Here is a 19445-nt window from a genome sequence, read left to right as displayed (position 1 = left end):
AAGCTCTGTAGACCTGGATCTTGGTATGTTCCGTCAGCTTCTTGTTGGACCAGACTCTCTTTGTGAGTCTGGAAAACATGGTAGCTGCTTTACCGATGTGCTTGTTTAGCTCGGTATCGAGAGAAAGAGTGTCGGAGATCGTTGAGCCAAGGTACACAAAGTCATGGACAACCTCCAGTTCATGCTCAGAGATTGTAATGCAGGGAGGTGAGTCCACATCCTGAACCATGACCTGTGTTTTCTTCAGGTTGATTGTCAGTCCAAAATCTTGGCAGGCCTTGCTAAAACGATCCATGAGCTGCTGGAGATCTTTGGCAGAGTGGGTAGTGACAGCTGCATCGTTGGCAAAGAGGAAGTCACGCAGACATTTCAGCTGGACTTTGGATTTTGCTCTCAGTCTGGAGAGGTTGAAGAAGTTGAAGCAGATATACTACTAAGGGTTTCCTTGTGCCACTAGTGCATCACTGCAACCTAGAAAATCAGCACTGTTACATGCACTGGCCCACCATTTCTTTGTCAAGTAGATTGCTGGTGGGTTGTTTCACTAGCAGGGAAAAATGGTTAGGAGATTGTCTAACACATAGAAAAACTGAGAGCCCAATCCTGAGCTCCCAGGGCACGCGGCTTCGGCAGCCCTGAAAATGGCTGCCACTGCATCCTGTGAGCCTTGGGCAGCCATGGGCGGCACCTCAGGAGAAGGGGACTTTCATCCCCTTCCTCTGGGTAAGGGAAGTAGCACCGTAATGGGGCTTACTTGATTCACCACCAACCAAAAGGTCGACAGTGAGGTAAAAGCGTTTGTGTTGGGCAGCGAGCCCCACACAAACACTCAGGATCCCACCTGAGGTCCCAGGGAAGTCCCACCTCCCTCCATCCCCGCTCCTTCCCCCAGTACACTTTCCCCTGCACTCTTCCTACCTCCCCCCTCCCCGGAACGCCTCCTCCCTGCCTCCCCCGATGCCTCTGCTTACCTTACCACGGCTCGGCGGTCCGTGCAACTGCCAAGCGGTGAAGCTCAGACGCCTGCCCGGCGCTACCACCAGCACTTGCCCAGTGGTAAGCTTTGCAAATGTGCCTTATGGCACGTATGTGACAGTGTGCGCCGGTAATCAGCCTGCGCGCCAAGCCCAGGTTTGGGCTCAGAGATACCATGTTGATTTTGGAAAAGGTAACATCCTTCTCACTAAGCTGAAACAGAGTTGTAGCTTTGGGGGCTACCCAAGCTGCAATCTGGGGGTCTGCCTTATAGGCAAGTCTATTATCCTTGTGTTTCACAGAACAAGAAAAAAGGAAGCTGGAGCATGCCAGCTAACCCTGTCTTCTGAGCTGATACACTCCTGGTCCTCTTTCAGATTCCTCCAGGCTGTATACACAAGCCAACAGATTCTGCCCTGCTGCTCCCCAGAGCCAGAAGTCTGAAGCTGGAAGCCCTAATCAGGCATCATTTCCTCTGCACAAGACGATTATTTACATGTAGCAGTACAACCTTCTGCAATCCTCCATTAAGACTGGGCTCTTGGTGAGGTGACCCTCAAAACAGGATCTATTACTGAAGATCAGTATTGAAGTGCCAATATAGGGTGTCTCCAAAAATGTACACACATTTTATTGAGCTCTAATTCATACATACTTTATTGTAAGCAACCTGCAACACTCAAACATTTCAGGGAAGAAACTGAAGAGCTGTGTGGAACTATTCCAGCACACTCATTGGTGGATGTCTGCAGATCTCTTAGAGTGCAATCCTAACCAACTTTCCAGTACTGGCATAGCTATGCCAGTGGGGCATGTGCTGCATCCTGCATTTGGGGGGCAGTCACAGAGGCCTCTTCAAGGTTAGGCAATGTTTGTTCTTTTACCTCAGAGTTGCATTGCCCTTATATTGGTGCTGGAAAGTGGGTTAGTGGGAAAGTGGAAATTGCACCCTTAGTCACTGACATAGGTGGTGTATAGATGCCACTCGAGAACGTTTCGAGCATTTGGTCTACATCATTAACTAACTAGCTCAAGCAGCAGCGTCTGCGTACACCATAAGCAGTATATACATGAATTATAATAAACTTGACACTATAAAGTGTGTACACATTTTCTTGAGACGCCCTGTATTTTGGAATCCCAAAGTTGGATGGTGAAATTAATTGTTTAAATGGACACATTAGCAGAATGATTGCACTAGAAAAAATAATGGATACTGGAAAAATATAGTATAGTGACCTGTTTACAAATGCCTTGTGTGTACCTGTTGAACGAATACACACAGGTGTGCCATCATCTATATGTCCCTTCTCATTCCAGCCAGAGAGGTCTTGCTTTGGGCACCATCTGGTGGAGAGGTTAACTCTGAGGCTGCCTGTAATCCTATCCATACTTTCCTGGGAGTAAATCCCATTGACTATAATGGGATGTACTTCTGAGTAGACATGCATAGGATTGGGTTCTGCCTCTCTCCTAGTGTGCCTAAAATTGTATAGCTAATCTTTTATCTGAGTATAGTGTCCCCTAGTGGAGTTATACAGTATTATTGTTAATTACTAAATAAATAACCCATTAACAGCACAATCCTATGCCTGTCTACCTCTGAATAGACACCACTTCCTTGGCTTACCCCAGGAAACTATACAGAATTGCAGCCTAACAGTCCAATCCTAACTAACTTTCCAGTGCCAATGTAGCTGTGCAAATGGGGTATGTGCTGCATCCTGCTTTTGGGGGCAGTCAGGAAGGCCCCTAATTCTTTTCAACTATGTGAAGCAGGCCACAGCATTTGCCATGCAATTCAGCAGGGGGATCTAGGAGGCCTTCCAAACTGAAAACCTGCTCCTTTCTGGTGAGTGTAACTCACCAAGACACCAGCTTCAGTCAAAAGACAAGTCACCGTAAACATCTCCATCTTGTCTGAACTGAGCTCAGTTCATTCACCCACGTTCATCTACTCATTCAACAAGATTACCTGATTTACAAGGAAGAATAGAATTAGGTCAATTCTGATGGAACTTCACTCCAAAATTCTGGAACCCTTTTCCACTGGTTTTGTGTGGATGCTGAAAAGCATTGGACATAGTCTGTGGAATTCTGAAAGATGGATCCCACAGGCAAGAGCAACAATCTTCCAGTACCATCTTCTGGAGTCCCTAAGGGCCCAATCCTATCCAGTTTTCCAGGACTGGTGTAGCCATGCCATTGGGATGTGCACTGCATCCTGTGGTGGGGAGGCAGTCACAGAGGCCTCCTCAAGGTATAGGAACACTTGTTCCCTTACCTCGGGGCTGCATTTCAGTTGCACCAGTGTTGGAAAGTTGGACAGGACTGGGCCCTCAGTAAGACAGGAGTAGAAACACACCAGGCGTGGCAGTCATGAAATGGATGATGTAGCCTGTGTCAGGCATCGGTGATGGGAGAGTGCCAAATTCGGAGTGCTCAGTACTCCTCCAGCCTGTGGTGAACTTGAGTCACATTGATTCAGGGCCTGATGGGCTGAATTGCATGTTGAATAGATGCTGAAGCTGTCACACCTGGGACCGCTGCACAGGGCGACCACATGTCACAGCCACAAAAGAGGACCAGGCACCCCGAAATGTAGGACACGACAAAAGAAAAGCAAAAAAACACTCGTCGTTCATATCATGTGGTTCACTTAAACACTATTTTACTTATTATTACATTTATTGTATTACATATACATTATATTTATCTGTAATGAGCATACATATTATCAATATACATTTTATGTGTGTATATATACATATTATATATAATATATAATTCATATTATATATATAATACATATATGTATAATATAATATATATATATTATTTGTGTTTATATATATGTATATATATAAGCTTTTATATGAGCTTTTATATATATATGTATATATATGAGCTTTTGTAAACTCACCTGGGAAGGCCAGCCCCCTTTCAATCAGGAAGGAAGGAGGGAGGAGGAGCCAGCCAGGAGTATAAAGCTAGGCGGGCCATCGCGTGAGGCTCTCTGCAGACGCGTGTGGCCTCTGGGAACCCAGTGCCTCGGGAACTAAGTGCCAGGTAAGGCACAAGAGTTTAGCATCTGGGCGAGTTCAGCAGCAGGGCGAGGAGGCCAGTGCCCCATACACTGCCCTTCCTCTTCCCTTGAGAAGAGGGCTGCTATCCATTGTACGGTTTTTAAAAGGACCCCTAAATAAAACAACAACAACAAAAAAGCTATGCAGTCAGACAGCCAACAGCAGGGTGGGGGCTATCCAGTGTTCTGCATCGAGTGCCACATGTATGATTATATGCCTCTGGGGCATAAGTCATGGGTGTGTCCTCGGTGCAAGGAGCTCCAGGCTCTCAGGGAACGCATCCGCTCCCTTGAAGCCTTGGTGGCTGACCTGGAGAAGCGCAGGCAGCCAGAGGAGGACCGTGGGGAGACTTCCGGGGACGATCAGGCTTCGTCCCAACCTCAGGCGTGCAGCTCCTCGGTTGCCCGGGTGGGAAGTCTCGGGACTGGAGGACGTCATCCTGGAGAGGAGGGAAACAATCCCCTAGGGGGGATCCCTTCTCCAGGGGATGGGCCCGTATCTGAGCGCACTCGGGATACTCCTCGGCGGGAGGGGGGTCAGGGGCTTCTTGTAGTGGGGGATTCGATTATTAGAAACATAGAGAGGGGGGTTTGCGACGGATGTGAGGACCGCATGGTGACTTGCCTGCCTGGTGCGAAGGTTGCGGACATCACTTCTCGTCTAGACATGCTGGTAGACAGTGCTGGGGGAGAGGTAGCGGCTGTGGTGCATGTCGGCACCAACGACGTGGGCAAGTGTAGCTGGGAGGTCCTGGAGGCCAAATTTAGGCTTTTAGGCAGGAAGCTGAAAGCCAGGACCTCAAAGGTAGCGTTCTCTGAAGTGCTACCTGTTCCACGCGCAGGGCCAGCTAGGCAGGCGGAGATCAGGGGTCTCAATGCGTGGATGAGACGGTGGTGTAGGGAGGAGGGGTTTAGATTCGTTAGGCACTGGGGAACGTTTTGGGACAAGCGGGGCCTGTACAAGAGGGACGGGCTCCATTTGAACCAGAATGGAACCAGACTGCTGGCGCATAACATTAAAAAGGTGGCAGAGCAGCTTTTAAACTGATCCCTGGGGGAAGGCCGACAGGAGCCGAGGGGCATCCGGTTCGGGACTCCTCATCCCTATGGGATGAGGATGGGGAGGTTAGAGAACAACAAGACAAAGGCAGGGTAGGAGAAGAAATTGGGAAAGGTAGGGTGATGGGATGTGATAGACGGTTTGGCACAATGACAGGATGCGGGGACAAAGGAGCGAATAAGCAGCCCATCCTGGGGCATTCCGTGTATAAATGCTTTTATGCGAATGCCCGAAGTCTACGAGCAAAGGTGGGAGAACTGGAATGTCTGGTGACAAGGGAAAATATTGATATAGTGGGCATAACGGAAACCTGGTGGAATGCAGAGAATCAGTGGGATACCGCAATCCCGGGCTATAAACTCTACAGGAGGGACAGGCAGGGGCATGTTGGAGGTGGGGTGGCCCTTTATGTTAAGGAAGGGATAGAATCCAGCAAAGTAGAGATTGAAGGTGGGTCCGACTCCACCGTAGAATCTCTGTGGGTTAAATTACCAGGCTTGTGCAGCGATGTAATACTGGGGGCGTGCTATTGTCCTCCAGAACAGAAATCGGATGGGGACCTTGAAATGAGGAAACAGATCAGGGAGGTGACAAGGAGGGACAGGGTTGTAATCATGGGGGACTTCAGTTATCCTCATATTGACTGGGTCAATTTGTGTTCTGGTCACGATAATGAAACCGGATTTCTTGACGTGCTAAATGACTGTGGCTTAGATCAGCTAGTCACGGAGCCCACCAGAGGACAGGTGACTCTGGATTTAATTTTGTGTGGTACGCAGGACCTGGTTAGAGATGTAAACGTTACTGAGCCATTGGGGAACAGTGATCATGCTGCGATCCGTTTTGACATGCACGCTGGGGGAAGAATACCAGACAAATCTCTAACCCTTGACTTCCGACGGGCGGACTTCCCTCAAATGAGGAGGCTGGTTAGAAGGAGGTTGAAAGGGAGGGTAAAAAGAGTCCAATCTCTCCAGAGTGCATGGAGGCTGCTTAAAACAACAGTAATAGAGGCCCAGCAGAGGTGTATACCACAAAGAAAAAAGGGTTCCACTAAATCCAGGAGGGTGCCCGCATGGCTAACCAGCCAAGTTAGAGAGGCTGTGAAGGGCAAGGAAGCTTCCTTCCGTAAATGGAAGTCTTGCCCTAATGAGGAGAATAAAAAGGAACATAAACTGTGGCAAAAGAAATGTAAGAAGGTGATATGGGAGGCCAAGCGAGACTATGAGGAACGCATGGCCAGCAACATTAAGGGGAATAATAAAAGCTTCTTCAAATATGTTAGAAGCAGGAAACCCGCCAGAGAAGCGGTTGGCCCTCTGGATGGTGAGGGAGGGAAAGGGGAGATAAAGGGAGACTTAGAGATGGCAGAGAAATTAAATGAGTTCTTTGCATCTGTCTTCACGGCAGAAGACCTCGGGCAGATACCGCTGCCCGAACGGCCCCTCCTAACCGAGGAGTTAAGTCAGATAGAGGTTAAAAGAGAAGATGTTTCAGACCTCATTGATAAATTAAAGATCAATAAGTCACCGGGCCCTGATGGCATCCACCCAAGGGTTATTAAGGAATTGAAGAATGAAGTTGCAGATCTCTTGACTAAGGTATGCAACTTGTCCCTCAAAACGGCCACGGTGCCAGAAGATTGGAGGATAGCAAATGTCACGCCTATTTTTAAAAAGGGAAAGAGGGGGGACCCGGGAAACTATAGGCCAGTCAGCCTAACATCCATACCGGGTAAGATGGTGGAATGCCTCATCAAAGATAGGATCTCAAAACACATAGATGAACAGGCCTTGCTGAGGGAGAGTCAGCATGGCTTCTGTAAGGGTAAGTCTTGCCTCACGAACCTTATAGAATTCTTTGAAAAGGTCAACAGGCATGTGGATGCGGGAGAACCCGTGGACATTATATATCTGGACTTTCAGAAGGCGTTTGACACGGTCCCTCACCAAAGGCTACTGAAAAAACTCCACAGTCAGGGAATTAGAGGACAGGTCCTCTCGTGGATTGAGAACTGGTTGGAGGCCAGGAAGCAGAGAGTGGGTGTCAATGGGCAATTTTCACAATGGAGAGAGGTGAAAAGCGGTGTGTCCCAAGGATCTGTCCTGGGACCAGTGCTTTTCAACCTCTTCATAAATGACCTGGAGACAGGGTTGAGCAGTGAAGTGGCTAAGTTTGCAGACGACACCAAACTTTTCCGAGTGGTAAAGACCAGAAGTGATTGTGAGGAGCTCCAGAAGGATCTCTCCAGACTGGCAGAATGGGCAGCAAAATGGCAGATGCGCTTCAATGTCAGTAAGTGTAAAGTCATGCACATTGGGGCAAAAAATAAAAACTTCACATATAGGCTGATGGGTTCTGAGCTGTCTGTGACAGATCAGGAGAGAGATCTTGGGGTGGTGGTGGACAGGTCGATGAAAGTGTCGACCCAATGTGCGGCAGCAGTGAAGAAGGCCAATTCTATGCTTGGGATCATTAGGAAGGGTATTGAGAACAAAACGGCTAGTATTATAATGCCGTTGTACAAATCGATGGTAAGGCCACACCTGGAGTATTGTGTCCAGTTCTGGTCGCCGCATCTCAAAAAAGACATAGTGGAAATGGAAAAGGTGCAAAAGAGAGCGACTAAGATGATTACGGGGCTGGGGCACCTTCCTTATGAGGAAAGGCTACGGCGTTTGGGCCTCTTCAGCCTAGAAAAGAGACGCTTGAGGGGGGACATGATTGAGACATACAAAATTATGCAGGGGATGGACAGAGTGGATAGGGAGATGCTCTTTACACTCTCACATAATACCAGAACCAGGGGACATCCACTAAAATTGAGTGTTGGGCGGGTTAGGACAGACAAAAGAAAATATTTCTTTACTCAGCGCGTGGTCGGTCTGTGGAACTCCTTGCCACAGGATGTGGTGCTGGCGTCTAGCCTAGACGCCTTTAAAAGGGGATTGGACGAGTTTCTGGAGGAAAAATCCATTATGGGGTACAAGCCATGATGAGTATGCGCAACCTCCTGATTTTAGGAATGGGTTAAGTCAGAATGCCAGATGCAAGGGAGGGCACCAGGATGAGGTCTCTTGTTATCTGGTGTGCTCCCTGGGGCATTTGGTGGGCCACTGTGAGATACAGGAAGCTGGACTAGATGGGCCTATGGCCTGATCCAGTGGGGCTGTTCTTATGTTCTTATATAAATAAAATATTTGCATACATATTGTATACATATGAAAATATGCACATTATTAAAAATAAATGAAGTTGTATTTCTGACAAATAATTTATTAACTGCAGAAGGGCCTCTGGCAGGACAAAGAGACGCATCCTGAGGGGGGAGGGGAGGGAGACGCCGGTGCTGCTCCTTTCCCCCTCCAGACACACCGACTGCTCGCAGCAGAGCGAGCCCTTCTCCCCCTCCCACTGGCCCAGCGCGCCACCCGCACAGCCAGCCGCCAGGCGGCGCTCACGCTCTACGGCGCTGAGTCACAAGGATGAACGTCTCGGCGCCCAGCGCCGTAGATCTGAAGACGCTCGCAAACGCACGCGCGACTCTATGGTCTGCAAGAGACCCCCCCGCGGCCTACCCCACTTCCGCTTCTCATAAATCACTTCCGCTCCGTGACGCCATTCGTTCTCTCTTCTCCCCCCTGCCGCCAGGAAGCGGAAGCGCTTTTGTTTTGGTGGCGCGGGGCAGTATGGGAAGGCCGGTGCCGCGCGCCTCCGGCTCAGCTTTGAGGCTGAAGAGGAGGACTGAGCGGTGGGTGCGAAAGCAGGGGCAGGAGCGTCGTCGGCGCCGTTCTGTCAGGTCGGCTCGTCGCTCCCGCTCGGCGGTGGTTCAACTGGCGGGGATAGCGTGGTGAGGCTCAGTGCAGGGCGCGCGCTCCGCTCCTCCTTCCCCCCCCCCGCGCACATGGGCGGGGGGAGGGCAGGAGCGCGCTCGCTGCCGGCCTGGAGCGGAGCCGGCCCCGGCCCCGGCCCCGGAGAGCCTGCTGGAGCTTGCCCTTCTGCGCCCTGCCTGCTTTGGGGCTGGGAGGCCTCCCCTTCCGTCCTGGGGGTCCCCTGGCAGCCACTGAGCCACAGCACACTGGTGGGCTGTGAGTGTGCCCCAGGAGTTGGGGAAGGTCACTTAGTGGGGGACGTGGCTCCCCAGCAGCAGTATAAATGGCCAAGAGCAGCAAAGAATAGTCTGAGCTGTGCAGCCAGCAGCCTTCAGCCAATGTGCTGTGGCCCACTGGTGTACCACGGAAGGTCCGTGGGTGTGCCCTGGGTGTTTGAGGAAAGGGTGTTTGTTAGTAGGGTCATTGGGGGTTGTGAGCCTCCCCCCACAGCGTGGTGGGCCTTGTCAGCTGCCAAAAAACTGCGGGGTCCCTTGGCAATTGTATCGTCTTGTCAGCATGCCGTGAGTTGAACATCACTGTTGTGAAGTCTGCTGCAGCCATTCTCAGGCCAGGAAGGACCAGCTTCTCCTGTGCGTGTGTATCTGCGTTCAGGGGCAGTGTCGCTGTGGGCGTCAGGTGCCTTGAGTAAACAGAGAGTCGCTGCCTCCTTCGTGCCCTGCTGCTTCTGTGCTTCCCAGGGGCACCGGGAAGGCCACTGCAAGTAGTTGGTTGCTGCCAGCCATTTTCCCAGATTCCGTGTACTCAGGCTGCAGTCCACTGCACACTTTCTTGGGAGTAAGTCCCGTTGAACATAATGGAACTTCACTCATGGTTAAAATTTCTGGGTATACAGGCCATAAAATTTCAAAAGAACTAATGTTGTTTGATGAATTAAAAATGTTTCATTTTACAATCAATGTACACGTCATCAAGCATCCAAAGGCAAAACTCCACTGTTCCAAGAACCTATATAATGGAACTTCTGAGTAGATATGCATAGGATTGTGCTGTGAATTTCTATGCAGCTTTATCTCCCCAAAGCAGCATTCAGAGCAGCATCCATCAGGGCTTCTCCCTGTGTTCCCCCCTCTCCTGTTCTGTTCTTGTGGAAAAAAAACTCTTAATATCTCTCTCTCTGTCTCTCCTGTTCTTGCAAAGAAACCTTTAATGACTGAAGAAAGTAGACGCTGCTGGTCCAACCAACTTCGGTCAGGGTGCGATCGACTTGTGTGTCCCACTAATTAAACCCCAGCAGTCTAGCAGATTAAGGTTATATCCTTTTAATTTAGTAAAGTGTGGATGACCTTGGACAATTCAGCTTGCCAGTACAAAAAAATGCATTAGAACATTCAAGGACATTGTAACCATTGTGTGATTAGATGTATGTCCACTTGCATAAGAATATTTTCTTGTCCTCAGTGGGATTTACTTCTGAGTGAACAGGCATAGGATTGCACTGTTGCTTTTAGCTGCCCTCCAAAACTCTGCTTTCTTGAGCAAATTTTAAGAAAGGCAGTCTTGTTTAAAAAATGAAAAATAAAAATAAAAAACCCAAACCTCAGGCAAATGTAGTGTGTTCCTGTTTAATAGACAGAATTGCCAAATCAAATTATAAACAGCCTTTACAGATTACAAATAGTAGTATTATGTTCTCCATATATCGGGGATGTAACTCATTACATGCAGAGGGCCAAAGTTAGCATTCATAGTGCCCGCTGCGGGCCAGAAGTGACATCATTAAGTGGATGACCAGAAATAAGCACTTTTGTTCTCACATAGAAACTTATTAGCTGCAAATGACAGAAGAGAAAATGTGCAAATCTTGTTCATATTTTAAAGATATGAAAGTGTCCAATTATCAAGCCGAGAGCCCAATTATATTGGGGACCATACTCGGCCTATGGGTCTTGTGTTTGACACCCTTGTCATTATATGTTGTGTTATCCCATAAAACATGGACTAGGATATAGGAACCAGGTATACATTCAGTGGGAGGAAAAAATGCATATTCATCTTGCATGTTATGATAAATGAAGTATTCCCATCAGTGGTATAACATGCAGTCTTTGAGCAGTCTGCTTGGGGTTGTATACAACCAGGAAAACATTGTTTCAATTTGTTGTGCTATATTTATCATTTGTATGGCATTGAAAAAGTCACCTGCCTTTATGATTGTGTTTGCACGCACTGTAGCTGTAAAATAGTATTAGTAAATAGTATTTAGTATTAGTAATAGATGTAAGAGTAAAATAGAATATTACACACTTCTTGCAAAATAGTATGGCATAATGGGCTTATTGACTGTTTTACCATTTTGGTGGAGTAATGGATCAGCATTGTTGAGACTGTACCTTTTCATGGAGTTTTGCTCATAAAACAGTTCAGTTTGATGTATTCTCAATTTACAACCAAATGTTTTTGTTAATTTCAAGACAGTTTAGGATTAAGCTCTGTTGAGCTCATTGGGACATTTCTGAGTAACTGTGCACTGGATTGTGCTGGAAAGGAGCTTTTTCATATGTCATACCCAGCAATACACCATGTTTTGATTTGGTCTGATGTGATTGTGCAAGACTATAATCTAACTCTTTCAATTCCACACAGATAAAAAATTGTTCTGGTTGCTGCAACATCTGGAATTCATCTCATGGTTGTGATACTTCATATAACCTGCAAGCACTCTGAAGCAGAGCACTCTTGGAAGACTTGCTGTTTCTGTATTTTCAGTTGCTCCTCTGTAAAACTTAGTATCAGATAGTTTTATAGTTTCTCTAAGACTTTGTGCTGCTGGCAGTTGGAATACACAGATGCAGCGTGATTAGGAAAAAGAATTGCCCTATTCATGAACTTGATATATGTGTTGACAAATTTTTACAGACTTCCAATTCACCATTGAATACTACTTTTAGAAGTGCTAAGCTGTTAAAATGGTAATTTATTCAAAGAAAGACTGTTTTGTCTCTGTGTCTACAAGATAGATAAGCCTACTGTGTGTCTTTTTTTGCTAGTTTTATTACCTTTTTTGCAACTATGGCGGCCGCTACAATAATTCATGACACATCTGAAGCAGTGGAGCTCTCTGCTCCTTATGGACTATACCTTAAACCGATTACCAAAATGACTATTAGTGTAGCACTTCCTCAGTTAAAGCAGCCAGGGAAGTCCATTTCCAATTGGGAAGTGATGGAAAGGCTGAAAGGAATGGTGCAAACGCATCAGTTCTCAACATTGCGGATCTCCAAAAGCACCATGGATTTTATCCGCTTTGAAGGAGAGGTAGAAAATAAGAGTTTGGTTAAATCCTTCCTTGCATGTCTGGATGGCAAAACTATAAAACTTAGTGGCTTTTCAGACATCTTAAAAGTTCGTGCTGCAGAATACAAAATTGATTTTCCTACTCGCCATGACTGGGACTCCTTTTTTCGTGATGCAAAAGATATGAATGAAACTCTGCCTGGGGAAAGGCCAGACACTATTCATTTGGAAGGTCTGCCTTGCAAATGGTTTGCACTGAAAGACTCTGGAACAGAAAAGCCAAATGAAGAAGTTCTTATCAAGGTTTTTTGTAAATTTGGGGAAATACGTAATGTAGATATACCCATGTTGGACCCATATAGGGAAGAAATGACTGGCAGAAACTTTCATACGTTCAGTTTTGGAGGCCATTTGAATTTTGAAGCTTATGTTCAGTATGAGGAATATGCAGGTTTCATCAAGGCTATGAATGCTTTGCGAGGGATGAAGCTGATGTACAAAGGTGAAGATGGCAAAGCGGTGGCTTGTAACATTAAGGTGAGGTACTGTAGAGATGTTCCTAGTACATCTTTTAAGAAACAAATGTTGCATGCTGCTTATATTTTTAGGAGGTTCGAAATCAATTTCAGGTTAAACATTCTGTTATCTCCATTTTCCAACAAGTGATGATGAACCATTCAGTGAAAGAAAGAAAACAACTTCTATTGTGTAGCGCGTCATCACATTTCAAGAGTATTTACTTAAAAGGCTTGTACTCTGCTTTTCTGCAAACTAGGTTCAAGGGGGTGAACAAAAAGGAGAAAATGTAATTCTTTGAAGGATGACAAACAGCTTCATGCAGAGATTAAAAATGCACAAAACATGACTGCAAAGAAAATAGGCACTACAAAAAAAGAGGACAAGTATAAGTTAAGGCCTCATGCAGTCACCAAATTTATACCAACATGCAGACCTCCTGTATATATCTTGTGGTGATGTATGTGTGTGAAAGACTGGATGTAGAGGACTGTATCTTAAGATATTCCATTTGTGGAAGAAGCCCTGTTTCCACAAGGGAGAAGGGGCAGCTTTTACAATGCCCTGGAAATCTGTTTCTGGAAGTTGGTGGGGGGAGCAGCTATTTGGAGAGCACAGGGCAAATGAAGATTGTGCAAATGAGAGAGAGCAAATGAAGATTGTGCGGGGGAGGCAAAACAATTTTTGTCAAACTAGGCTTCTGTGAATGGAAGAAAGCCTTAGGGTACAACCCTGTGATTCTTAGTGAGATATCACTTTAAAAATAATACCTTATCCATCTCTTTTTGTTCCTGAGCCCTGTGTGGCAGCTCTTGGAATCCTTTGCTTTTATCTGTATTTTGCACTGATTCCTGCACTTCATTCTGTGCCTTGGAGTGGGGCATTCCTTCTTGAAACGAGTGCTGTGTTCCTGGAACAGCAGTTTAGTACAAACTGAAAGTGAAAACTTTAAATTTAAATCTTCTCTCTCACCTGAAAAGAAGAGGGGGAATACATGAGAGCCCACAGTTCTCCAAGGCTCATTCTAGCAGTAGAAAGTTTCCCACAACTTGCTTTCCTTAACCTAGACCTGAATGTATCCCTGTAAGAGAAGAGAATGAAAAACATGTACTCCTCTGTGGTGATAACTCAGTTATAGCTGGATGATATGCTTGTGTGGATAGTCAACAAAAATCAGTGCAACAATTCTTCATCTTTTCTGAATATTTTGTTTTTTTAGGATCCATTATCCCTTGCCATCTTACATGCCCCCAAACAACTTAAGGCATGCTATAGTTCCATTTTCCCTGATGTGTCTCTTCCAGTTTTCTCTTCGCCACTGCACAAAGAACAAGAGGAAGGACTGTGAAGCACATCTGGTTGCCTGTTACACTTGGAAAAGTTTGGAAATCTTTTTCAATGTCTTACAGATGCACACTGTGACAAAATTTGAGAACCATTGGAACATATTAGCACTAGATTTTTAAAAATGGAATTTAGTATGTTCTCCTTAAGTCGTTTCTGCCCAATTGCATATATGTAATTTAGACCAAATGTGTACACCTGTGGGCCAGGCAAAAATGTGCTGGTGTGGCTGTAGTTTTCAATTTTCTGAACCTAATCAATGGAAGAATTAGAGTTGTATCCTGAAGTTAAATAGAATTGTCTCAATATATTCCCCTCCTTCATTTCTGTAAAAGGTTTCATTTGATTCAACAAAACATCTAAGTGATGCTTCAATTAAGAAACGTCAGCTTGAAAGACAGAAGCTCCAAGAACTTGAAAAGCAGAGAGAAGAACACAAACGTAAAGAAAAAGAAGCAGAGGAAAGGCAAAAAGAAGAAGAAAGGTAGACGCATTTCTTTCTGGCAAATACCGTTTTAGAAAATGTAATATACTTGTATGCCTTTATTTTTCATAGTATATTTTATACTGTTTATTTTTGGCAGAAATATGAACTCTGTCTAATATTTTAAAGTATTATATGGTTAACTAAGCATCAAGAACTTAGTTTAAGGACCTGTATGCTCATAGCTGAAAATGGGAAGCTGTTATTTCAAATATTCTTGGAAAGTCTGACCTTCAGCTACTAGAGAAAACAGTAATGCAGTGTTTCTGGGAGTAAAATAATCTTTCTCAGAAAATAACAATTTATGGCAAGGCTGTTTACACATCTAATAAAAACTGCACTATCTACATTGTTAAAACTAAATAGATGTGTAGTAAATGCCCTTAATGAAGATTTTGGAAAAGCTCCTGGAGACCTCATCTGATCTGTTGCAAACTTTTGAGGACACAAGATTGCAGTCCTTGAGTTTACTTCAATCTCAGTGGGATTGCACTCTTCTAAGTGGCTTTAGTGCGTACTTTGCCACTTCATTCTTGCCTTCTTATTTATCCAAATATTAGCTAATGGGTCAAATATGCTTAAACTGCTGTTGGGCACAAGTAGTGTTAGAGGGACAATATGCCAATCAAAAGTGTTTAACTGTAGAATAAAGCAATTGCACACATGATGCTTCACAACGTGTTATGGTTGTAGCAGAGCTATTCCAGTACGCAACTATACTCTCCACTGTTTACGTGCAACCAAAAATGCAGACTGATGATTTTATTTACAAAAGAATTCACCCAAACGTATTGGTTCCAGACACATAAGTAGTTGATCTTTTACTAAAGTCATGGAATCTTCTACCACTGCATCTGACAACGTTTCCAGAGTTTCATGGTATCACCTTCAAGATGAGAATACTGTAGTTGTATTTGTGACTAGTTTGGCTCTAATGCCATTTGGTTGACATTTATAATGGACATATAACTGGTGATTCAGTTTGCACTTTGCAGCAATAATTATCCATAAAACTGTTAAAATGCTATCTGTTTCTGTATTTGGCCTTTTTAATTATTTTTAAGACCAGGGCGAACATTTACAATTATTGATTTGTAATCAGAGTGATTCAATTTCCTAACTTTTACTCGACATACTCACTTAGACCAATGTTTTCTTTAAATGGCAGGAATTTGTTTTGTTTTTAACATCAGTTGAAAACCAAACTCTTACTTGGCATGACTAATGTGGCCTGTGTTCTTTAGGAAACAGAAAGAACTTGAGGAGTTGGAAAGAGAGAGGAAAAGAGAAGAGAAGTTGCGCAGAAGAGAGCAGAAGCAGAAGGACCGTGAAATTCGGAGAAACAAGAAAAGGCTTGAAAAAATACAAGCTGAAGAGCAGAAAAAATTGCAAGAAAAAATAAAACTAGAGGAGAGAAAGCTCATCTTAGCTCAGAGAAACCTTCAGTCCATTCGACTCATTGCTGAATTGCTGAGTAGGGCCAAGGTAACTGACTAAACGTTTGGGCAGATTTCCAGGGAAAGGCTGAGAGTGAGTGAGGGAGGGAGAGTCCTAATTGTAAGGACTAAATGTGAAATTGTGAGATGTATTGAAGAATTATGTAGATCAATTCTCATTTACTATTTCCATGTTTTCCAACTCTTGTTCAATTTACCAGGTCAATTATTGCATTTCACAGTGCTTAAATAATGCTAACGGTGCTTTGAAGGGCTGGTAGGTCGCTGCTCTTCAGTGCAATGAGGCTGAGCCAATTAGACTTGCTTTTGGGTGCACTGTAATGTATGCAAAACACTGACATATCTGCAGCTGGGAGATGTGGCAAAGAATTTGGAGCTGAGCATCTGGGTGTCCTCTCCCACCTGCCCCAGTTCTTACCAAACAAGAGATAGTTGCCTAGCATTGGTATCTTCAGGGAAACATTTAAGGGCCTGTGTGCAAAATCCCAAGGGACACAAAAGTGGCACAACTCCTTGATTGTTGCTGTAGTCACATGCTTGAGAGATGTGGAGGGTGATTTGTTTTTGTACTGAAGAAATTTTCATTTATGAGTTTATGCTTGCCAACCTATGACTGGCAGCATCATGGAATCAGACTGCCTGTAAATTATTTTAGGACCCAAATAATATTTTACTGATGATAGGTAAAATCTTAGCAACATTCTCTAGCAGTTGAATCAAGAAGACAAATATACTAAATCCCCACCATGTTTTGACTCTCCTGAAGCTACAACCTTCTTGAAATTGATGTCTAAGGGCCCAGTTCTATCCAACTTTTCAGCACCGGTGCAGCTGCAATGCAGCCCTGAGGTAAGGGAACAAATGTTCCCATACCTTGAAGAGGCTGTGAGACTGCCTCCCCACCACTGGATGCAGTGCACACTCCAAAGGCATGGCTGTACTGGCACTGGAAAATTGGATAGGATTGGGCCTTAAGCTGTCTGTATAGCCATTCAATTGGCAGCATGTAAATGTTGATGACTATAGAGTAGAATTTACTTTAAATTGTACTTTTGATCCCAGAGGACAAATGTGATGTTTGCACTTGTCTTCTGGGAGCTAGCCTGAGTTAAACCTTTCAGAAAACCAATTAGTAATTTAGGAATGAAAAAACAATACATCTTATAGCAAATCCCTGTTTTTTGTTGAAACAGTACCTCTTTTTTGTTGGTGCTGGCCCCTGTCTGAACTGGTTTTCTTTTTAACTGTTCTGATACTGTGCACAGTTTTGTCATAGAATGAACATGGTTGCCTTTAGGTTTGCTAAAGCATATCTTTCTTCAATGCTTTTAGGCATTAAAGCTTTTGGAGCAGGAGCACAATGAGGAAAAAGTCCGCCTACAGCAGTTGGAAGAGCGGAGGAGGCTACAAGCAGCTGAACTCCGCCGTGTGGAGGAGGAAAAAGAGAGAGCTCTTGGGCTGCAGAGGAAAGAAAAGGAGTTAAGAGAGAAACTGCTAAGCAACCTCATGCACAAGAAAACCGAAGTGACCCATCTGACAAAGATGGAAACGAATGCCCTAGCGACCACCCCATTGGAAACACCTAAAAGGGTTTTCCATTGCATCACATCTACCTCAGCACAGTCCATTTTGTCCAGACCAGTTCAACTCTGTCAAAACAGCGTAACAATTACTGAAAGCATGATTTCTCAACCAAAGTACTTAAATGGCAATTTTCATGAGGAAGTTCACATAAGGGAAACTAAAGCTAGTATTAGTAACAAGGTTATGGTTTCTGGTGAAAATAGTTCAGGCATTCTTTCCTGTATCCCTGCAAATCAGCAACACAAGAGCACACCAGACCATGAACAAAAAGCATACAAGAAGGACTTGCTGCCTGAACAAGGCAAGTGTAATAGAGAGCCAAGTAAGGGGAAGAGTCATGCGCATAGAGACACACATAACCACCATAGCAAAGACAAAACTGAAAAGAACAGGCATGGAAGAGGCTTAAGTAGCGAGGATGAAAAGTGCAGAAAAGAGAGACACTCTCATAAAAAACACTCAACTAAAAGTAGCAGCCCTCACCGGAGGAGCTTAAGTCGGGAACACCCACGACGAAGGCAGTCCTTTAGCAGTGACAGGGAACAAGATAAGAGAGGACGCAGTCATGGTCACAAGAGTGCAAGCAAGAAACAAAAACACCGGAAGAGATCTTTGAGCAACCAAAGAAGCACTTGGAGTAGGTAATAAAGGACTGGGCCTTTTGTAAGGGCTGACTTGGACAGGTCTGGAATAGATCTCTCATCTCTTGCATCGGGGGAAGAAGAAATCAATTGGAAACTTTACTTGAATATAGTTTATGGAGCCAAGAGACAAATAACCATACTTATCAAAAATATTTTTTTTGTGCTCTCAACTAGCTTACTACAGTACCATCCATTCTGATCATTCTTGTTCACACTTTCTGTATGATAAACAGCCTCATTAGGCTTTGATAATTTTGTTTCTTTCTAAATTCTTCCATTGGGCCCCTATTGGATTCTAATGACTGCAATCACAGCAGCTTTGTGTTTTCAAAATCGCATGTGTATGTTTCTAATAGGAAATGCAAGCTTGACAATTTACTGCATACTTGATTTCATAGGAACTCAATTTTGTGCAGGATTTTTTTGCTATCTGAATTGGTGCTAGATGCAACCATAAAAACAAATGTATTTTTATAAAGTGCTGTGTTGTCTTGAGGAATGCATACTTAATAGATCATTAAGGGGCCCAAGTAGTCCTTCTGTTTGCTATTTTACATGTCAAAGTTCTGTTCCATTTCAGAAGAATATACTAGGATCTTAAAGCCTCTGAGAAAGTAGACATAGAGGTTACTGTAGTATTACTGTTTGATTGGCATTTTTGTTTTGTTTAGACCATTGATTGAAATACTTAATGCAATTTTGGAGACGTCTGTCTTTTGAAAGAGGAGCCTTCCTGCTAAATTATTTTTACCTGCAGTTTTCAGGTTCAAATATGTTGTTTCTCTTAAGATTTTTTATAGTACCGTTGCTTCTGGAATGAAGCTCAGGAATTTGCAAAAAATGTTGCAGTGCAAAACCAGCTTTTTTACCATCTTACGGTAAAATCACAAAAGCCATTGCCAGTGAACCCAGACTGCTATTTCATATTTCAGTGCATTAAAGGTCTCTATATATAGTGCTAAATCTGATTGGAGTGTATTTGTGTGTCAGTTACTGAGTTGTACAGATAATTTGAGATGGTTATATTTAACGTTAAGTGATCTCTTTCTACCAGTAGGTAAGAGCCTTGAATGATTGCATTTTTATCTACTGTTGATGGTTTACTTCTTTTAGGAGCCTGAACAGGCAGATCTCCTGAACATTGATGTATCTTAACTGGACCTACATTT

General features: G+C 44.4%; 1 protein-coding gene across 2 annotated transcripts in view; it reads left to right on the top strand.

The window, feature by feature from the left end:
* Positions 1-19229, top strand: part of AKAP17A (A-kinase anchoring protein 17A) — a 29454-nt gene extending 10225 nt beyond the window's left edge. The window contains exons 1-5 of one of the 2 annotated variants that reach the window (XM_066620772.1): positions 8817-8919; positions 11597-12784; positions 14443-14591; positions 15836-16076; positions 17381-19229. In XM_066620772.1, the coding sequence (XP_066476869.1) occupies positions 12023-12784; positions 14443-14591; positions 15836-16076; positions 17381-18277 (2049 nt within the window). In that variant the 5' untranslated portion in view covers positions 8817-8919; positions 11597-12022 and the 3' untranslated portion in view covers positions 18278-19229. Of the gene's footprint in view, positions 1-8816; positions 8920-11596; positions 12785-14442; positions 14592-15835; positions 16077-17380 lie in introns of those variants that run through there. The other variant, XM_066620773.1, reaches the window with a different exon arrangement.
* The last annotated feature ends 216 nt before the right edge of the window (positions 19230-19445 follow it).

The sequence above is a fragment of the Tiliqua scincoides genome, chromosome 3, assembly GCF_035046505.1.
Source record: "Tiliqua scincoides isolate rTilSci1 chromosome 3, rTilSci1.hap2, whole genome shotgun sequence".
Taxonomy (NCBI): domain Eukaryota; kingdom Metazoa; phylum Chordata; class Lepidosauria; order Squamata; family Scincidae; genus Tiliqua; species Tiliqua scincoides.
This window is presented reverse-complemented; position numbering and strand designations above follow the sequence as displayed.